The sequence below is a fragment of the Labrus bergylta genome, chromosome 9, assembly GCF_963930695.1.
Source record: "Labrus bergylta chromosome 9, fLabBer1.1, whole genome shotgun sequence".
Classification (NCBI taxonomy): Eukaryota; Metazoa; Chordata; class Actinopteri; order Labriformes; family Labridae; genus Labrus; species Labrus bergylta.
The window spans coordinates 13,155,374-13,177,364 of record NC_089203.1 but is presented as its reverse complement, the minus strand read 5'-3'; the positions used below and the strand labels follow the sequence as shown (position 1 = coordinate 13,177,364).

The 21,991-nt window shown below is 40.8% G+C and overlaps 1 protein-coding gene across 1 annotated transcript; it reads left to right on the top strand.

The window, feature by feature from the left end:
* The first annotated feature begins 5,206 nt into the window (after positions 1–5,206).
* Positions 5,207–20,996, top strand: spon2a (spondin 2a, extracellular matrix protein). The gene is made up of 6 exons (XM_065958398.1): positions 5,207–7,669; positions 11,359–11,587; positions 13,561–13,781; positions 18,402–18,593; positions 19,043–19,214; positions 19,480–20,996. The coding sequence occupies exons 2-6, from the start codon at positions 11,359–11,361 to the stop codon at positions 19,665–19,667; spliced, it is 1,002 nt and encodes a 333-aa protein (XP_065814470.1). The 5' UTR covers positions 5,207–7,669; the 3' UTR covers positions 19,668–20,996.
* The last annotated feature ends 995 nt before the right edge of the window (positions 20,997–21,991 follow it).

Below are 21,991 nucleotides of genomic sequence, written 5' to 3'. Positions count from 1 at the left end.
ATTGCTACCGCATGCACATAACCAGGTGCCCACTCTTTTAAAATGGAGCAAATTGACTGAAAGCTGAAGTCCACTGACTGGAGGCACATTAACTAGCCTGCAGGGCTACAGACACACTCAGGTTAGGCTGACATCATGGACCCCTATCTGTGAGATGGTCTGTGTTTGACCGAATTACTAATTATTAGTGATTATTGTTTTCGTTCTATTACTTGCAATATGCAGCTCTTGCTATTTTAATTTTGATTACATTTGTAATTGTATATACTTTATTAATCCCTGAAGAGAAATTCGCCTTACTACGACTCTCACACATTGGACAGAAATAGACAAGGCCACAAAAAGGACATTCATTAATGGAGAGATGTCAGAGTGAGGGGGCAGAACATAGAGCACCCTGGAGCTGTTGGGGGTTCAGTGCATCGCCCAAACACACTTCGGCAGTGTCTGAGAAGTGTATTGGCACGAGCCAAATCTCTGTACTTTGGTCCTTACCATGACTTGAACCTGCATCCCTCCACTCCTTAACTCAAGTCTCTACAGACTTTACATGCTCTTTTTTGTTTGTATTTGTCAGTATTTCAGAATATGTTGAAACTAGCCTTTTTTCCTCGCTCCAATAGCTCCAAGAGATTTACAATTGTCATTGTGGGAACATGATCAAAGTCAGTGCAGCAGAAACAGAGATATCCTTTTTTACACTATGTGCATTCCTCTTCCTTGTCCAACCCTGCACTGTCCAAATACAACTTTATCTCTTGAGGTTCAGCTGTAGGGTGTGGTTTGTCAGTTTCTTGAGCCATTAGACTCAAGTGGAGACTTTGTTTTGTACTACATACCCTCCAGATTTCTTTAACTTTCAAAATTGTAGGCTAGACTGAACAGATAGCCTTCTCCTTTGAGAAAAACAAATAGACATGGCCAAAACAAATGGTACGTAGTCTTCCAAATCATACCTTAAAACCAATGTGTCAGGACAACATTGGTGTGTTCCAAAAAGAAATAAGTTCAGGTGAGGAGCTCTGCTAGCTCATCTTGTATGGTGTTTCCCCCTTGTACACAGGCTGGGACCTCCTGACAGCAACCTAGGGTAAGGTTAGAGTCCAGCCCTGTCTCTCTCTAAAGGCCCTGTTGAAAAAAGGGAAAAAGGGCTGTGACATAATCTCTTCAAAAAGTATTGGTAGGCAAGACACACTGCTGCAGTCCCATGGGATGAAAGAGAGGGGATGGTGTGTCAATGTTTGTCTGAACAATTGCTGTACAGTTACGGCACATGTTTTAAAATATTCGCACTGAATACCATTTTTAGACTTATTACAAAACCCTTCTTCCAAAATAGTTATGCTTTCTACAGTGGTCTTGGCTATTATACACATAGCCAAGTGCAGTAAAACGAAACATTGGTTTCATCGGTCTTAACACCCTCTAATAAGTATATCGACTTAATTCTACGAAATAATGATCAGTGAGCAATGGTTTGTAAACAGGTTCACAACAAGTCAGTTCTGAGATTCAGTGCTCAAAATATTTACAGATGTTTCTTCTCGAGATGATATTCAGTGCTTACAGTTTAACAAATGTAAAAACCCATTTGTACACGTTTTGAAGTTTTTTTTTTGCAAAGTGGAGGGACTAGAGCTATTACAATTTATCCCTGGGGCCATGAATGGACATGACTGGTTGTTGAGTCATTTGCTTTTTAAAAACACAAAGGAGAAGAGAGCTAACCACCAAATGTTTGATTTTGCTTTATAGTTATCTCATTCTTTAAACTTTTTGATTATATACTGTATGTTATGTACTGTATGAAATGGGGGGCAACACACAAACTGTTTCAAACTGTGCTGGCTAGTTTCCATCCAAGCGACAGGCGTGTTACATAACAGTGAGTGTATACTAGTGTGCCGTTGAATGAGGCACAGGATGCAAGCAGTATTTTAACAGATCTGATTCACACACTTTTGCTCATTGCTTCCTGAGTCTTACCACATTTGTGCACCAAAGTGTACAAGAGCATCATCCACCTCGCCTTACCCAGCGCCATACATTACTCCTGTCAGCCCCCATGCTGGGCCACCAGATTTTTTATTTTTTATTTGTTTGTTTAGTTCAAGAGGAGGAAGGGGAGGAAGAGGGGAGCACTCAAAAGCCTCACATATGTCATAAGGTCAGGGAACACAGTGGTCCACCCAGTTAAATGAGTGTTGCTTACCATACTGCTGCTGAGTAAAAACCCTTCAGTAAAGATATTCTCTGGGAGATCATCATCCTGCTCAGGAAACTTCTACTAGTTTGAGTGAGTGAGTGACAAGACAGAAAAACCCCTTTGACTCAAAGTAGGTCAAAGGTGATGTAAATGTATTTTTCTGAGGCCTGGAGAAAAAGAAAACTAAAATTGTTTTTCCTTCCATGCAGAAATTAGAGCAGTTTGACAGGGCAGAATTAAGGTTAGGGAGAAAGTTGTAAAGCCTAGGTGCATGCTTGTGCATACAATGTCTCTTTGATGAATTAGTCCCATGAGAGATGACTTAAAAAACTTGGAGGGATCGTGCTACCAGCTTCTAAAGTTGAGAGGATAAATATTTGTCTTTGGTTGTCTTTGGAATGATTAAATATTATTCCAGCCATTGAATGCCTCAGATGCTACATCACCATCAGAGTGCACCAACTTTGTTTTCCTATTAAAATATACTTGAGTGCATCTTTCATTTAACCAACATATATGTTGAAGTGAAAGAAATATATAGGGCTTGACTTTCTTTAGTCCTTAATTCTGAAGAGCTCCACAACAACTCGATAAAATGAACACATACAGCGCACTGTAGTAGATTTTGAATATGGCCTACATCAAGCATAGCCTAGCCTGTTGTATTAAAAAGGCATTTCACCACCAAAAGTGTAAACCTTTGGCTCGTTAAAACACGATCTTAAGTCATAGCAAATGTATATTAAATATTACCTCAGAATCCTGAAGTCAATATGATCTCATTTCAAGATAAAACAAAGTATAGGATATCTCATTAGCTAGAGAGAGAAAAGTTAACGTTAGCATCCAGCCACTTACTCGATGATATTACTAGGGGTTTAAAGATAAATCGATCCAAATCGGCAACCGATCTTACTGTTAAGCCCCGTTTCCACCAAGCAGTTCAGTTCGGTTTGTCACGGTACGGCACGCATTTTGTGGTGTATCCACGATCAAAAGTCGGGAAAGGTCCCTAAATTACCGTCCCGTACCATCCTACTTTTTGCTTCCCTTCTGTTGGGGTGCCAAGTCTACCGATCCGACCCTAAAAGCTGGAGCTAAACACTGCAGTCCGTTGATTGGTCGAAAGGATCGTGCCACACAGCCTTGTCTGAAACAAAGCTTCATTGCGTTTTGTAACAAAGAACCACAAGCCAATGAGAAAGACCACAAATTGCTGGATGTCCTCCATTGTTGCTCTTTGTTTACTGTGTCACGTTCTTCTTCCTTGTCAAATTTATTACCGGGGCCCTTTCCGAATTGTCACAGTTCAGTTGGCAGTACGTACTTTTCAGTAGGGAGTTTCAGTATACTGAACTTTCGTGGTCATTCAGTATGCATTTTTTGGGTCCACCTCAGTATACTGAACATTTCAGCATGGACACTAACTTCCGGGTTTCATGCAGTATGGATTGGATGCATCCTTTCAGGAAATGAATTGTATTTTACCACCCACGATGCTGTGCGAAATTAAACGTAAATCGTCACTTCTCGTGCGCCTCCAAATCAAAACAAAACGAGCATTGATTAATTTAAAATTTATATTGTGTAATTTTAGTCAGATACAGCCATGAAACTCTGGATTTCTCCATAATGAAGACTGTCAGCGTTGTGTACCCGCGAGCTTGTGCTCGTGCATGAAGTGTACCGCACCGAAGCACACCTCGGTGCCAAAGCCAAGGAAGTGTACCGTGCCTGAGCACGATACGGAGCGGTCACACTGATCTAACAAACTGGACTTTAGCGTTGAAGCGTGCTTGGGCACGGTACGGATGGCCAGTGAGACCGCGCCCTGAGGCTTTTTTTTAATCACTGAGTTTAGCTTTTTTAATCTCACGGGCATCTGAGTTTGACCTTTTACCACTCATGACAATAACGTCAGCTTGGGTGGCTCGCCAGTTAGCATAAGTTGGCTAACAAGGACAAAACAACATCTGCAGCGATTTACAGTTCTCCAACTCAGAATTTAAATCATGTGGACTTGATATGAAGAAGATAAACATTCCAAAAGTCTACCAGTCTGTAGGTTTTGCTGTAAGCGATTAAATAAAAGAACAGAAAAACAATTACTCCCTGGTTGAAATCATAGACTGTAAACAGTCCATTGTTGAGATGGTTTAGACGAAACCTGTGCTAAGATACTATCATTAGCAAGCTACAGTCCAAGCAGACCCTGACATCAAAAACTTTATCTGGTGGATGTTGGCAGCGTCGGCTTTAGTGACATGGTCAATACATTTGATTCTTGCATGAAACCAAATACAGCATTTTCCCAAAAAGGTTAGCAAGGAAGATGCTAAAAGCTAATATTGTTTGCTAATTTTGACATAATTCAGTAGGAAATCCCAAGCTTACACAATGTTTGCTTGGAACATGACAAATAGACATACTTACTTGCTAATGTAATGCTAGCTAACATGATTGTTATCCAGGAAATGCTTGACCGTTAGCATTAGCTGTGGTCTAACAGTAGATAATTAGTGATCAGAAATGTTGTTTTACTTTGAAATAGGGAATAGATTTTCCATTATCGATAAATGTTGAAATTAAACATACAGTGTCAGCTCTCCTACATTTATAAGACGTGTTAACTGGAACACAGCAATACATCATTTTAACAGAATTTTTGTTTATGATGGTTATAGTGGAAAATGTCTGGGATGAGAATATGCTGAATTAATCCTCCAATTAGGTCTAAGCAGAAATATCTCAAAATCTACGTACTGGTTGATTTTAATATTATTCCTTGACACCTTCCCTTGACATTAAGCATAAGGATAAGGTTAAAGTTTCATTTCATACGATGCTTAAGATGACATCCAATATCTGCCAAATGAAAAGATGTTCCAATCAGATTCATCTGTAAACCCACAGCTTCTCAAGCGTGCTTGCATGGTGATAGAAAAGTGGGGTTGAAGATTAATGGTGCCATCAGCATACACAAAATGATTTTGAGCTGAGTCACAAAGAGAGGACATTGGCGTCAAAACATATCGGGAGACAGACTTACAAATTGTTGATTTTAATCTTTTCATGTGATATTTATTTAACAATAACAAAAATATTGTATTCTTTGAAATACAAAAGAAGTCTAAGCAACCGCATGGCATGAAACATTCTGTATTTATTCTCCGGCTTTGATATTCCATGATGTTGCATCACAATACACAGTCAACATAATCCATCTGGTCCTGATGCCGCTGTCTGCAGGGTTTTGTGGTGATGGAGCGGAGACACTGGAGCTCGTATGGCTGTGGCCCAACACTCAATGATTAGCTCATAGTTTTCCTCTCATTGCTTCACTTACTTGGCTCCTAACATTGACTCATGCATGTGATTGACAGGAAGAAAACTTTTTAGCTATATTGGGGATTTGCGTCAAGCAGACAATCTGCAGAGATTTTTCTGCCATGTCTGGTATCTTAATGTGTGTGTGTGTGTGTGTGTGTGTGTGTGTGTGTGTGTGTGTGTGTGTGTGTGTGTGTGTGTGTGTGTGTGTGTGTGTGTGTGTGTGTGTGTGTGTGTGTGTGTGTGTGTGTGTGTGTGTGTGTGTGTGTGTGTGGGTGTGTGTGGTTAAGTAATAAAACAAGTAATAATCAACATAACTATCAAATCCTGCTTTCGTTTGCAAGTACACATGCCTGCGCCAGCGTTTTGAGTGTTTTTGTGCGCACAGTGTTCATACTCACACTTGAACACACACACACACCTGTGTATTTGATAGGGTGTCAATGACGCTAAACATTAATCTGAGTCAATCTGGACGCAGAGCTCACTGTCATTAATCAGTGGCAGCAGGGAAGTCTGGGTTTTTCCCGTAACCTACTTTAAAGTGCAGAGACAGACAGTAGCTAGATAAATAGATAGATGATTTAGTTGCAGTTTTTTTAGAAAGAAATTGTGTTGAATTAAGGCGAGACACAGATGTGTGTTGTTGTCGAATTCAATGTTTGTGAGTGAAAGACTGATTGTTACCTGATCCACATTTAACCCCACTCCCCCTCTCCTACTTCTGTCCGCCCCTCTTTGTCTCCCCCCATTCCTGGAAGGCAGACAGACCAGCCAAACAGTGACGTGGCCGAGCTGTTTTAAAGGGTCTGCAGTCACACATTAGCAGAGTCGTCTTTAGGGTCTGGCTGCTGGTTGCCAGGTCAGGGTGATAGTAGTAGTATAGCAGATATAAGGACAGTAGTTGTGAATTAACCATATTAGATCACAGCAATGATCAAAGTGCGTGCGTGCGTGCGTGTGTGCGTGTGTGCGTGTGTGTGTGTGTGACAACTTTTAATGATATATAGGCTTTCTGCCTTGTTTTGTCCAATGACTAACAATCAGGAAAATAACAAAAGTTCTCATTGATTTTGCCCTCTCTCTTTCGAAAACATACACATACACACAAAAGTACACAGCCTGGTTGAGTTTGAGCTTTGACATGTTGATAAGTGAGTGGTGGCCGGTAACACAAACCTCCCTGGTAGTCCATGTGTGTACCAGCTGTGGGAACTGGTGACCACACGTCTCGGACACACGCACACACGCGCACACACACACACACACACACACACACACACACACACACACACACACACACACACACACACACACACACACACACACACACACACACACACACACACACACACACTCACACTCACACAAACATGCACACTCTGACCTGAGTAAAAAAAAATAAAGGGGGTCCTCGGCTCAGATCACAGCTGGAACTGCCTCAAGACAGAGGAACTATTTGAAAAGGGAACAAAGACGACAACTATTGAACACCCTTTGATTTTCTGCAAAGTCCAATCAGTAAATTAAGTGCAGAAACAGACACGCACACAAAAAACTGTTTCTCTGTCCAGACTCTGCTCTGTCTGTACTCCAGGTTGCATATCTGCGCCTAAGCCCGTCTGTTTCTCTGCCATTATTCACCAACATACACCGCTAAAGTCTGATAGTGTGTACTGAAAAACGGATAAGAAAATACACAATGCTGAGTGGTTACGAGAGGCCAATGTGGTGTTGATTACCTCGTCAGCAATGAAGCTGCTGATCTCATACAGCCACTGAAAGAGAGAAAGAAAGGAGAAAGAGAGGGATAGAGTCTGTTAACTGCCTTTCCATACAAGGAGAGGTAGGGGGAGAAAAGAGGAGGAGGGGGAGGAGAAAGCGAGAGGCAGAGAGAAGGAGGGTAACGTGAGGAGATACAATGAGAGAGAGAACAGAGGAGGAGGAGAGAAATTTGGAAAGCAAGATAAAGACAGAGGATAGAGGGATACAGGCTGATAGAGCTGTGGCAGACAGTGACTTAGGGGAGAGTAGGACGAGCAAGAGGAGGTGAGTGAGCGGAGCTGTATCCTCTCTGAGGTTCCAACTGTGTGATCCTGCTGCAGCTTCTCTCTGTCACTGACTGATCCAACACAGGTAAGACCACGCTGAGATTTCATTCATTCTCATCAGGAGAGTCTGAGGGGACCCCTTATAAGCACATTTCAATGCCTGTTAGCCAAAAGAGATGCTGTAAGATTGAGAAGACATTGTATTTTTTTGAGCAAATGCATGCCGGGGAGGAAACATGTTCATATCCTTTACTTTAGTGAAAGTAGTAATGCGTCACTTCATTACAATATATTGATAAATGATGATTAATGCCACCCAACTGTACAAAAAGCGTCAATGTTTAGTAACATGTTATTTAAGAGAGGTCTGTTATAACACTGAGGTAGATTTTATAATCACGTCTGCAATTCAACTTTGTATTAGAGATTTTAATATTCACATCTAATATTAACTTCTTGTATATTTTAAAAGTGCTTTAGTCCACAACATTGAACCATGTAGAAATAGATCATTTTTTATGTTAAAGACACTTATATTGTAAAGAAATTGTTAACTACATCTGATAATGATGTTTGTAAAAAATGACTGTTTATAAAAAGCAGCATCAAATGAACACAAATAAAAAAGATTGTATCTCCAAAAGGTTCTTATGTTTCACAACTGAATAAGACTTTTGTGTTGGGATGAATTGTGGTTATGTTGTTTATTTAGCTCATTTTGCATTTTTGTAGTTGTAAACGTTTTGTTTCTTAGCATGTACCCCAACAAATCAGCTGAATTCACACAAAATGATTGATTTTTGCATATAATCTGTTCTTTGGTGCAATTTATATACAAACACAGGTACAGATGTATTCACACAATGTCTTTCATACTTGTCTTCCTCTTGAGATGAGGCTTTAGCTGAGCATATCGAGCAAACCTTAAACTTCATGCCCTCCTCCTTTTTTTTTTATCTACATGAGCTGCTACCGCAATGTCATGAGTTCCCCTTCACCAGGATGAGAGACGGACAAGTTTCCAACCTCCTGTTGTGATGCTTGTCTGGATGATTACAGTTTCTATCTGTCTGCGTTTCTGTGCATATGCATGATTGTTTGCACAGATACATGCCCATGCTACATAAGGGCGTCAGTAAGGCCCTTTAAACACAGTGATGTATCTATTTTTTAAGCACACACTATTGAATGTACCTCAGCCTCGCAAAACAAAATATTTCTGAGAAAACAGCAAATTACCTCCCAGCCCCTGCCTTGTTAAAAATGAACAAACCTCCCGCTGTGTGCACAAATCTGTGTTTGTGTGCACATACCTGCATGTCTGAGTTTAGTAGCTGAGCTGGATGTGTGTATTATCTCTGCATGAGTCTGCTGTAATTACACAGTGAAGGTGCCCATGGGGCGTCGGCTGCTACATTTGGCTGAGCGCCACATACCCTGCTTTTATTGTGTCTTGTGCCTGACAGAAAAAAAAAACTGCTGTATGTGTCTGTTTATGTTGACTGACGAGAGCAGGTCTGGTGTGTGTGTGTGTGTGCATGCTGCAAGTTTGTAAACTTTATGTCTGGACTTATGTCTTTAGTCTCTGCATGCATTGATAAATACCATTCAGCCTTTACTATTCTTATCATTATGAGTATGTGTTTTCAAAGAAAGACATCAGCTGGTAGCAAGGCCATGTGTGTGTAGGCTATGTGTGTATGTATCTCTGTGTGTGTGTGTGTGTGTGTGTGTGTGTTTGTGTGTTACCTAATACAGTTCAGTGTGTCAGTGTGGGAATTCAAGAAATGTCTCTTTCGTGTGTCAGTGTGACAAGTTCAGAGGGAAGGTTAAACCACAGTGTTTCATTAAAATATTTAATCGCTTTTGTAGCAACACAGAACTCATGAAAGCCACTCTCAGTATTTTACAAATGAATCACTCTGAAAACAAAGAACGCTTGACAGTTAAAATGCAGCTGGTCCTTTTCTGGTACGCGTTTAAAACAGGTAAATCTTTGCAACAGCCTGCGAAAGGTCTGACCTCCTTTTCTATACTAAAGTCGACAGACTGTCGACAGTCGGCAGTTCATTTCACATACTGATGTAAAAAAAACCTTCAGCTACAGGCGTGAACTTCCACTAACCCGAGCACACAGACCTCAGAAGCATCAAAACTGTTTCTTATGTAGTCTGGAGATTATATTTTTTGTCATCTTCCTAAAATACCATTACTTTTTGGAACTAGTTGCACATTAAAACCTCTCCACCTGGAGCTTTATCTGCCTCCTGCAGAGCAGCAACGTTGCAGCCGGTGAGATGATCAGATGACTGAGCAGTGAGATCAAAGCTGGGCTCTGTGTGTCTCCATACTGGAGGTATTTTTATAGCTGGCTGTTAAACTGTGTAGTGGTTAATATACATTTAATGGAGACAGGGAATTGATAAAACACTCAGGGACATATAAAGGTTGCGGTCAGAAAAGTGTCAGAGTTGGAGTTTTGCACCTATATTGGCAGAGAAACATTATATGACCTCTGGAAATAGACTTCAGGGACAGTGAGCAGCAGGACATGTGCAGTATGTGCAGTGTGTGTGTGCACACTTGTGTGTGTTTGTGCACTGGTCCACTTGCCCATATTTAACTTTCTGCATTCTGCAGCTGCTTGGAGGTTTAGTTATAGTATAGTAACCAAGAGAAACGCCACACACAAGGCTACAGCCATGAAACATTGTTCTCCCTTTCAGTTACACACAAACCAGAAAAAATCCATCTGTCATCGGATCATAAACCGTCAACTCAAAGTGAAAACATCTGCAAAGAAAATAGCAAATGGGTGATATAAAATCACTTATTTTGTGCTGCGCTTTTTTGCCCAGAAGACTTTTCATCCAAAGAGTCATTAGAACTGCAGAGTTCAAACAAAGTAAAAATCCTCTGCAATCATAAAATCTTACATGGTTCTTTTTTTATGACAAAGATTTAAACAGTTTCATCCCAGAGGCAAGTGTTTCTTTTGGCATTTTTCAGAAAGGTTTCATACACAGACTATCACAAAGAGTCAGGTAGTAAAGGTGGGTCATTCGGTAACATTCAGCTATCAAGGCTCTGTAAAGATTCTGCGACATTCACTGCTGCCAGTTGTAGATTTCATTGTGTCAATTTTCTGTCAAAAAGGAGGAAAAGAAACAACATTAGGAGCAAAATCTTAAGCAAGTATGTGAGGGTGAAATGTATCATGAGCAGTTACCCTGCATGTGCGCCCTTTCCCTTTATGCCCCTCTTCTTACAGTGTGTCTGACTCAGCAGCTGGCGGTCAGTGGATGGTCAGTCGGTGAGGTCAGTAGAGCAGCGAAGCAGACAGGATTTGCATCTATCTTCAGAGATGTCACCTCTGTTGCTTTATTTTTGGCGTGCTTCTCTGGCAGACATTACCGCATGAATGTGTAGCTGCAGATTGGCGGTGGCCCAACGCTCTTGGCTTGGCTCGGGGGAATAGGAGTATTGTTTTAAAGTCTCCAGGGTCAATGGGTTCATTGAGCTTTGTTTTTGGATTAAAAGGGAAATCAGGATTGTCTGGTATTGGTTTCATAAAAGTAATTTCACTTATTGGCTGATGGATTCTACTTTTTCATGAAATGGACAAAACTTTTAATGGTACTCAAGAAATCTCAGAAATCAGAAGCAGTTATTCTTTGCAATCAACATAACTGCTGCTTGCATGGTTAAGCCAATCATTTGAAAACCTGATACATGTCTACAATTAATGAGGAATACTTTTTCCATTTCTTTCAGATGATGTCATCAGAGCACCTGACCTGCAGTTGGCTGCAGCAGCTACTCGTTGTACTCCTGAAGCTTTGCATAACTTTCGCTGGGCCTCTGCGACCGCTCAATGGGACAGAATGCACAGCCAAGGGTCCTGCTTCCTACATCCTGGTCTTTACGGGTCACTGGAGCCCACAGTCCTTTCCAAAGCAGTATCCACTCTTCCGGCCCCCTGCACAGTGGTCCAAACTCATAGGTGAGCTGGCGTAGGATAAAGAAAGTCCTTTTTTTGGGGGGGAGGGGGGGGTGGGAATTTTTGGTGGAAATTCCAAGGGAGATGAAGCAACACACTGTCAGACTTAGCTGTACCCAAACAAAGATCTGTTGCTTCCCATCATGTGTCACAGGGTTAGATTTTCATTGTCAGCTTACATAGACACACACACACAGGGTAGAGCAATATGAAAGGCCGTCTAAATGCTACCAGATGGGTCTTTTTTGCTCTCAGTGTCTGTAACGTCTGTCCAGCCATTTCTTTAATATTTCTCTATTTCTTCAACTTGATCACATACTCCTTTCCACGTGTCCACTGGTTTACCACAGCGTTGACGGTATAAGCTGGAGTAGAGGCTTTCAGGGCTGCCGAAGGAGGGTGATGATAGTTGGGGTGTGGTGGGGTCACACCACTTACCTCAGAGCCAGGAGTAGGAGGAGAAGAGGAAGAGGAGATTCTTGCCCTTCTTTTTTGCTTTTTTTCCAAGCCATGGAGCATGGGATGGATGGCAGATGTTTGTACGTGTGTGTGTGTGTGTGTGTGTGTGTGTGTGTGTGTGTGTGTGTGTGTGTGTGTGTGTGTGTGTGTGTGTGTGTGTGTGTGTGTGTGTGTGTGTGTGTGTGTGTGTGTGTGTGTGTGTGTGTGTGTGTGTGTGTGTGTGTGTGTTTAACTGCTCTTGTGCATCACTGTCTGTGGCTTTGTCTGGTTTCCAGCTCTCCCAATGCTGCCCTGCTGCCCTGCCAGAGGGTGATGGCCTACTTACTCCTTATAGAGACAGACACCGGGGATTCTGACACACCCATAAGGGCTTTTAATGTCCCTGGGCACCACTGGACAGGGGATGGGGGTGGGAAAGGCAAGGACTGGGTTTTGTCACAAAAGAAGAAAAACAAGGGTTTAAAGTTTGTCACTGCACAAAGAAAAGCACAACCTGTCAAGGGGTTTGGGGGCCATCGATGGTTTGTGCTGCTTTTATGTGGAGACCCGGGGGTAAAGGGGCCGAGGACACTGCTATATGGAAGAGGAAATGGAGTTTGTCATGGCCAGAGAAAAACATGGGCAATTCAGGAAGGGTGGGAAATGGGCTTTAACGTCTTGGTGGGGCCCAAACGTGATGTGTTATCGAGTTTCAAGGTCTTGATGCTTGTGGGAAAGTTGTTAGGATGGAAATGCAATTAAGTGTCTAAGTAATGCCGTTTAGGGGGGAAACAAGATACTGTGTGAAGTGTGCTGGACAGGTTGTGTATATGTCTCAGCACAGTGTGTGTGTGTGTGTGTGTGTGTGTGTGTGTGTTAAGCATGTGTCAAGAGTGTTTAAGTATAAATGCATGCTCGTGTACGTGTGCCTGTACAGCTCTGAGTAGTGAGGTGAGGCAGAACCATCAGAGTATTTGTCAGCGTGTTTTTGGCTAACCTTACTCTGCCCTTAAAACCACTGGCTCAGGCAAGTTGGTCTGTGGGTTTCACTGTGTGCTCAACTACAAATAGTCTGACCTAAATCAAGTCTCTTGATTCGCAGCAGATATTATAGATAAACAGGACCAAGTATGAGAACATGAAGGCAATGGTTGTCTTGGCTGGATGGTATGAAAGAGTATAAACTAACGGATTTCAAATTTGTTTAAAAAATGTTCATCCACCATCTGAGTGCTGACTTTGAGATCCTGATCTGTATCTCCTGGTAGCTCCAGACTTTGCTGTTGTTTTATTAATGATAGATGGAGAAAGATGTAACTATAACCATGCACTAATGCCAGAGACATACATGTGGGCAATTTCTTCACCATTATCTGTTTAATTGCAGGGAGAAGGAGGCAGTTGTAGAAATACATAGAGGCTCCATGGTGGAAATGATCTCACCGTCTGGCTGAGGCTCTGTGGTACCTCATTGACATTGATATGCATTCCAGCAAATAAGCATCTCTCTCTTTCTTGTTTTTCTTTTCTTCCATTAGCGGTTAGCCACAATCGCCATTTTCGACTGTGGGAGGAGGGTGCTCTAGCCAGTGCAGGGGTGCAGAACTTCTCTGAACTCGGGGTGACGGTAGAGCTCATGAAAGCAGCCAAGGAGGCCAGGAAGAGACGTGTGGTTGGAGCCATGTACAGAACGGCCGGCATCCCAAATGGCATCGGGCACAGCTCCACGGAGTTGCTCATACAGCCGCGGAACTCAGTGGTAGGCACAAATAAAACTTAAGTAGAAGCAATGCTCATTCACAAAAGTAAGCACATGCTCAGACAGAGTAAGTCACACAAACTGTCTCTGTTTGAGTAAATCTCTTAAGTCATCTGGTGATCTGGGCCTTCACGTAATGCTGTCCATCCGCACATTTCACCACTTCTTTCCACTATCCAATCAGACTATGTTTAGCTCGAGTGCTGAAGTCCTGCAGCCACAAACACCCACATCCGTCCTGCACGGTCTGCACACTGTCTGCCTCATGGCCCAATGAACTCATTGTGCCCAGGATGAACTTAAGTACAAAAATAGTTTAGAAATTGTTCAATTGCTCCAAAGCAAACACTGCTATGCTGATGATGCACTGATCTATTTCTCTGCAAAACCCTAATCCTGAATCCCCTGTCCTCCATTAATGTTTGCTCAGCTGCCTTTTAAGAGTGGATGCCTTTTCATTTCCTCCAAGTCAATTCTGACAAATAATAATAATAATAATAATACTACAATTAATAAAAAATACTTTAAACTGTACCTGTCCACTACAGTTTAACAGTTTGATTGCTAACCCCCCTCCATTATCAAATCTGCCGTTACATTTTTTTATCATCTTTGATCAAAATGTGATGTTTGACCGTTATGTCACGTTATGCTTTTTTCCTTCAGCTAAGACATATGGCAAAATTCTGATTTATTTTGTCCACCACTAAACAATTAATGCAAACTTTCATTTTTCACCACTCTAGATCACTTTGAGCTAGTCAGTCAACCAATATCCTTATTTGCTCAAATTGCAGCGGCCATGTTTGTTCTTTTTACTAGAATTAATCATTGATCCCATATACCCCCATTCTGACATGCTTCCATCAACCTCATGTTAAATTCTTTCTAGACCATAAGATCCCCCCCCCCCACCCCCAACATACGAAATCTCCACATCCCATTTTTTCTATTTTGGGACCACTGCAATCATGAAAAACTGCAAAACAAATCACATTAACCTCTCTTTCAAACAGGCTGAGTCTTCAGAGAGCTTTTTAGACGTATCTGTATAGCTTTCTTCTAGGTATTTCCTTTGTCTTGAGTTTTGGTTTATATCGGTTTAATTAATTAAATATCTGATGTAATTAATTTATTAAAAAAAGGAAGTAAAAATGATATCATGCTGTGTTATGGATATTATATGTGGTGGTAGACTATTTCTTGGCTAGGCAGCCACTTCCTGGATTCTTACTGCGGTTCCCTTACAACTACAACCAAAATAAAAGTTTTCTATGTGGTTTGGTGGTCTGACTTAACAAAAGAGTCTTGGTGCTGATTGTGCTTCCTTTGAACAAGCCTGATGAATTATTTGCCCCTGTGCCAAGTTTTCAGGCTAACTGACAAAAGCTTCATAATTTACCTTAAGATATGGTTTTGGCTTCAGTTATTTATTCTTACTCTCAGAAACTAAGAGTTAAGTTTAAATTTCAAAAAGCTCAAAGTATTCCTTTAAGAGCAAAGGGCAATGTTTGGTTCAAATCTGGAGTCTACTTTGATAAAATATTCATAAAGGTTCATATGTACGTATTTTATTAGTTTCTGTATTTTGTCTTATTCACTATAGTGATTATTATTGAGAGCTGCTTCTCACACACATAGGCCCACTATACACACATGAACAGACAGGACCTATGGACATGCTTTAATGGAGAGATGTCAGAGTCGTGGGGCTGCTACATAGTAGCAGAGTAACGCACTCAACTGCATCTCAGCAGTACTCGGGAAGTGACCTAGCACCTCTCCAGCGACCGGAGAGGCAACCTGGAGATGACCTGGCACATCTCTAGCAACCAGACGGACTTCCAAACTTTCATCGGGGACTTGAACCGGCGACCCTCTGGTTCCCAACCCATGTCCCTAAAGACTGAGCTACTGTACCAAAGTGAAGCCTGTCTTAAAATTATATTTTAATAGTATATTTTACCCTCTTTGTTGAGCTAACGTTGCTCAGAGGGGAAATATTTTTCAGGGAAAGAAAAAGATATTTGGGTTAAAACTTCAAACTATTAACGAATTTCTTTGGATCGTCAGACAGCTGCAATCAAGCATTAGCCCATATTTAAGGCTGATAAATGTGTATGCCTTGCTGGGCTGTCAGTTCCTCTAGGGAACAACTTTAATCAATGCTGGACAATGCTGTTGAATAGTGAGTGAGTCTGAAAGCAAGGGTCATTGTTGGAGTCCTAAATTTGGGCCTAGGGTTTAAATAAAGGCAAAGGAATTCAAAGAGGAATGAGGTATGGCTCTCTGGAAAAATGTCACATACTATTCACAGAGTTCTAACTAGAACTAAAGTCTTCTTTTATGTGCAAAGCATATGTTGCAGATGAACAAGAGGGAGAGAGGTGAAGAGGAAGGGCGGACATTTGCTGGAACTTTTAGAAATAGGTGTCTGCCTGTCTGAATGTCTGCTGACCTACATTTGTTTATTGGTTATTCCACTGCCTGAACCTTAGGGCTCTCTAAAATCATAAACAACTCTGTCGAAGGGCATCTTTGGTAAGTACTTGTCATGGATAGCAGCTTAACAGCTTTTCTTCTAGGTACGTGATGTCTATGACTGTTTTTAAAAGCGTCTTTCTGTTTTTAGATCTGTGGACAAAACAAAAAAAGCTTGGTATGACTATTGTGCTTGTGTCGAACGTGACAATGACAGACTGAATGATGGGAGTTGGCTGACACCTAAATCCGTTGCCCTTCTTTTCTGTCGGTCTGTGACTCTCTCCCTCGCATTTTCTCTTACACACAAACCAGAACAATAAGACGCAATGTCCAAAAAACACCACCACATATGATTCCTATCTTCATATTCATGAGTTTTTTTTTCGTTGCTCTAAAATGTGTGATTCAAAACAGACTGATAAATAGTATCATGATCCAAGTAGTATTTCTCCTTAAGATCAAAACACAGAGAGCACAGACTATACAACAGCAGCTCCTTAGAATTTAGGTGCTTGAGCTCCTGGACTGAGTTACATGTTTTGTAGGTTGAATTTTTCTCTGTTGGGTTCTGCGGAAGTTTTGCTGTGATGGAGAGAAAGTGAGAGGAATCATGGCGCTTTGAGTGACTGTCTGTGGTCTAGCGATCCTTCCTGGCCTCAGTATTGCAAACCATCATCAATAAAGTGACGAGGGATACCGCTGATCCTTACTGAGTGGCTGAATGGATAAAGCAGGACGAGGCTACGTGGAAAAACACTGCTTGAGAGGAGGCCATAGAGGGGAAAGGAGGAAAGGAAGGAAGGAAGGAACAAGGGGATCAGGGGAGGATTGAAAGAAGCAGAGCTGATCCTGATTTGTGTTTTGTTTCTTGCCGTGCGTCACCGGCAAGAAACAGACCCCATGTGTCAGAATGACACTGCCTGCTCCCTGTCTCGAGTGGTCTGCTCTGGTTCGATGTCAGCCCACCCACTCTGACCCTGGCTTCAGCAGCTCAGCCCATGTCCTCAAATATCAGGACACAAAAGAGGAGATGTTTTTCAAACGTGCTGTTTTCTGGGTGACTGCCACCTCAGCGTGTGCCGACCCCCAGGCCACTTCCTGTATGAGGTCACCAGCTCTTAGGAAACATCCATCACACATGAGACACAGTGCAACCCTGCACAGGAAACTGTGTGGGTTCATGCACATGCACATAGGCAGTTCCATAGTCCCTGAGTATAAATGCATTGTGATTCCATTTTTCATCAGGTTACCCTGTAGTATCATTTACAATCACAACTTGCCAATGCATGCAAGTCTAGAAAGTAGATCAACAACTTGAAAGTACATCATCATCATTCACCGAAGCACAAACTAAACTAATCTGTAAAAAAATAACAAAATATGCCTCAGAGTTTATTTCTTTTTGATTTATGACTAAATATATAGATCAAAAAAGCTAATAAACCAATCCTGATGTTTGCACATGTGCACTTTTATAGATGTATGTGCTCTAGGGGGTTGGGGGGAAGAAAAGGGGAAAACATTTGTAATATATGATGTAATTTCTTTGTACATTTCTTAATCAAGAATTGATCACAAAAAATAAAAGCTAATAAACCAGAGTTTGAAACCAGTCCAGCTGTTCTGTTTGGCAGCATTATAGCAGTACTATGAGCTTAAAGTCAACATCAGCATGCTGATATGCTCACAGTGTCAATGCTAACACTGTTCAACATTTAAGCTCTGCATTATGCATTCAACAATGTAACTAGCACTTTCATTGTTTATTGTTTTGTATGTTGTAAGTTACAAACCTAATTGATGGACACAAATAGATTTTTTTTGCTGACAATGGCAATGGTAACCAAAGTTAGACTAAAAATGTGGCATTTATATACAATGTCATAGAATCCATTCATAATTGTTGAGATGTTTCAGTCTTGACAGAGGAACCAACATTAATATTGCATCAAAGACCTGCTTCCTGTAAATCTAAGAGTACTTAGTGGCCTTGGTCCTCAATTTATTTGAGCTATATTAGGATTTATGAATCAGCACTTCGATCGATTTTGCAAGTCTTTGTGTATTTTGAAAACATTTTGTCTTAACTTACTAAATGTGTAGTCTCCTCCTCTCTCTTTCTCTGACCAATAGCTGTCCCTTATGGTGAAAATGATCCCCAGCCCCGACTGGTTTGTCGGTGTGGACAGTTTAAACCTTTGCGAGGGCAGCCACTGGAAACAGGAAGTGAGCGTTGACCTTCACCCTTATGATGCAGGAACTGATAGTGGATTCACTTTCTCTTCTCCAAACTTTCCAACGAGTCCTCCAGAAAACATCACAAAGGTGAGCTCTTGGATGTATATGGTATCGTATGGTATTTTATCGCAGCACATTATTTTTTTGTATATTATGTATGTTCATAAGTTCATGATAATACGCTTAAATTCTGACGGATGTTTTATCATCGGTTCTTAAGATGATTCTTAATAAAGTCTTTTGTGAATTCCCTTCAAAGACAAAGCAAGGTAGATGGTCCTCATTACTCCTAAAATAGTTTAGCAGCACGGGAACGAGACATCATTCTTAGCTGTCTCCACTCAAATGATTGCTTGGCGGCCCTCATGCCTGACCTGGAGTGAATTGAGTAAAGAGGGCCTCTCTTACATAACAGTCAGCCTGTCCTTTCCCAACATGTGTTTTTAAGTGAGCTATTGTGTATTTGAACTTTTGTTGAGAATCTAGCTGGCTCTGCTGATGAATTATGCCCAACTGTTCTTTGCTGACTCGTTCAGATCACGTCTCAGATGCCGAACCATCCAGCCAACTCCTTCTACTATCCACGCTTAAAGGAGCTTCCACCTATTGCCAGCATTAGGATCACTCAACAGAGCAGATCACCTGACCGGCAAACCCCAATGTCCAATCATATTTTACCAAACTCTATTAGTCCACAGCGCTTCTCAGGTAAGCTCAGTGAAACCAAAACCTTTTACCTAGAAGGATCAGAAATGTTTGGTGTTGTTAAATCAATGCGTCTTGCATGACAGGTGTAATATAGTCTAAGTTTCAGGACTTCTTGCATTCCAGCACAACCTGTACTATTCTATGTTATCTACAGATGCTACAAGCCCATGCTAATGGAAACATGCCTTGTTTTGCAGAGATTGGTTACTTGCCTCTTCTGTTAACAAAATCTTTATTCTTGCCACATCTCTTTCCTATGACGCAGTGACACCTCTGGATTGCGAAGTGTCTCTCTGGTCATCCTGGGGTTTATGTCTGGGTCCTTGCTCCAGAGGTGGTGTTCGCCACCGTACACGTTACATCCTCTTGCGGCCGGCCAATGCTGGTGTCCCCTGCCCTGAGCTGGAGGAACAGGCTGAATGTGTACCACACAGTTGTATGAAACTTCAGTAACCTGCAGGGCGCACAGATACTGCCAGTATTCAACACTGGGACTCTCATGTTATTACTGCTGGACTACGAAATGTTGCTGCAGCTTAAGTATTTCCTTGAAAATGCAAAGGATCATGTGTTTGTTACAGTCAATTTGTGATCATTTAAAGACATGCTGCATTGCCCCTTCTGTGCAGCCACTTAGTTTTACTGAGTGCACTAGTTTAGGGTGTATTCTAACCAGAGTTTTCCATTAGAATTACAAGTGTTGGACAGACATTAGATTCAGACTTATGAGGCCCTACGAAATGGAGTTGTTTCTTCTTCTCAAATAACAGTCAACATTAATATAAATGATGGTTGCCTCTAGCAGACAGAAAAAAAGAGAAAGATTTCGGGTCTATTTTCATGTGAAAACAGCAAATAACAGCATTGCAGTGCTAGTGAAGAATGTAACACTGGTGAAAGGTAGCTAGTTGATGACAATGATCTGTGTTTTCCCAGCACATGTTTTAAGTTTGTACTTTTAATAAAGATAAAGTCAAGATAATTAAAACAGGTAAACGCACAAAAGGGAGCAGTTTCATGTTAAAAATCAGGGTAACTCCACAACTAGAAGGACCCGAGCCAAGCTGCTGCTATTGGCTAAGCTTGTTTCTAGGTTCACACTTGATCAAATGGGAAGTGTATTGGGGGAAAATGACATCTAAACAGCTCTAATTAAAACAGCAATGAATTGAACTTTTATTCTGAATGTAGCAGTATCTAATGTTTGAAATAACATTTCAATGGTGTAATATAAAATTGATTTGCATTAGCAGAATAAAAACATTGAGATGAAGCTGCATGACACATTTTCCCCACAACGAAATGATGAGACTTGTTATGGTTTGTTCATTTTGTCATTAACATATGCATTCAATCTGTATCCTGATGGTGGCCCACCACAGTCACAAGTATTCATCACACACTCTTACGTGTATGCACACATGTGATCACAGAAATCTGCGCACAAAGGTCCTTGCACATACTGCATACTGTTAAAGGCATTGTGGCATTAGTTTACATTGGTAGCCTACACATGCTTGGTACATTCATTTCTTTCAAAATAGCCTCCCACCCCTTTTATAAATACCACCTTCACAAGAAACACTTGATAGCTGACTTGAGGTTTAGAGAAGGTCTAAAGAAGCAGGCCTACCTAATAATAAAAATCATTTTTTATAGAAAGAAAAAATATATATATTTGTATTATCTCTTGATATTTTAATGTTGATCTTTTGTATATACTGATATGATGTATCTTGTAAAACTCCTGAATAAAGATGGAGGTGTGTTTTTCAAATAGAGGATCTGTGTCACTTTGCTTTGCTGTATGGCTTTTCAGTTATTTTTAACAGCACTCTTCCAGTAAATACAGTCAATGTATTTGTGAATACCAGACAGGTGTTGGCATGTCTTTATTTAGATTACACAGCCTGAATTTAAAATACACCGTAATAAATATATATATACGGCCCTGGGCGGCTTTGTTACTACTTTGTCATAAATATAAACTATTTCAGTGAAATAAATAGTGAGTTTTTCCCCTGCACTGCAATATCGTATATGACAGTGTAGCACCTCCTTGTGGTCACACTTGACAACACTTCTACTAGCCTACTACAAGCAAAAATGTACATCATTATGACGGGAAAAAAAGAAATGCATTATTTTTTTAATAATATTTGCAAGTATTTAACTTAGAAAAACAGGCTTTGTTGACCGTGATAAGTAAAACTCCTGAACAAATCATCATTCAATGTGAATCAAGTTAATATAACCTAATTATACCTACCAAGAGGAACCCAGAGTGTTAGTCAGTCTTATATATTTGTGGGGCTTTTATTGTTCTTTGTATTTTCTGTTTATCAGTCTGCTTTGTATGACTACATGTGTCTTTTTATTTACACAACGTATTATATCACATAAAACTATGGCACCCTGAAATAATACAATATAAATTGATATAGATAAGGGGTTTCAGTGATGCAGGTGAGGTTGATGTGACACATATCTTAATTTTTAAAGTAGAAATGTTCACTATAACACTTAAAATACACTTTAATGTTTGGAATCATAGCCTGGGTTAACAGAAATGGTGCAGCCACTGCCCAAACTGTTAGGCCTCTCGGTTTCTGTTAAATTAAGATAGGCCTAAGCCACAGATTTATATATTAAATGAATTCTTAGACTTTCTTTATTGTCATTCAAACCTGTACTTTACAGTGCAGATAAGAACGACATTTCGTTGCATTTGACTCGTTAGTGCAGGATAAAAACAGCAGCAAGTATTCACATAGAAA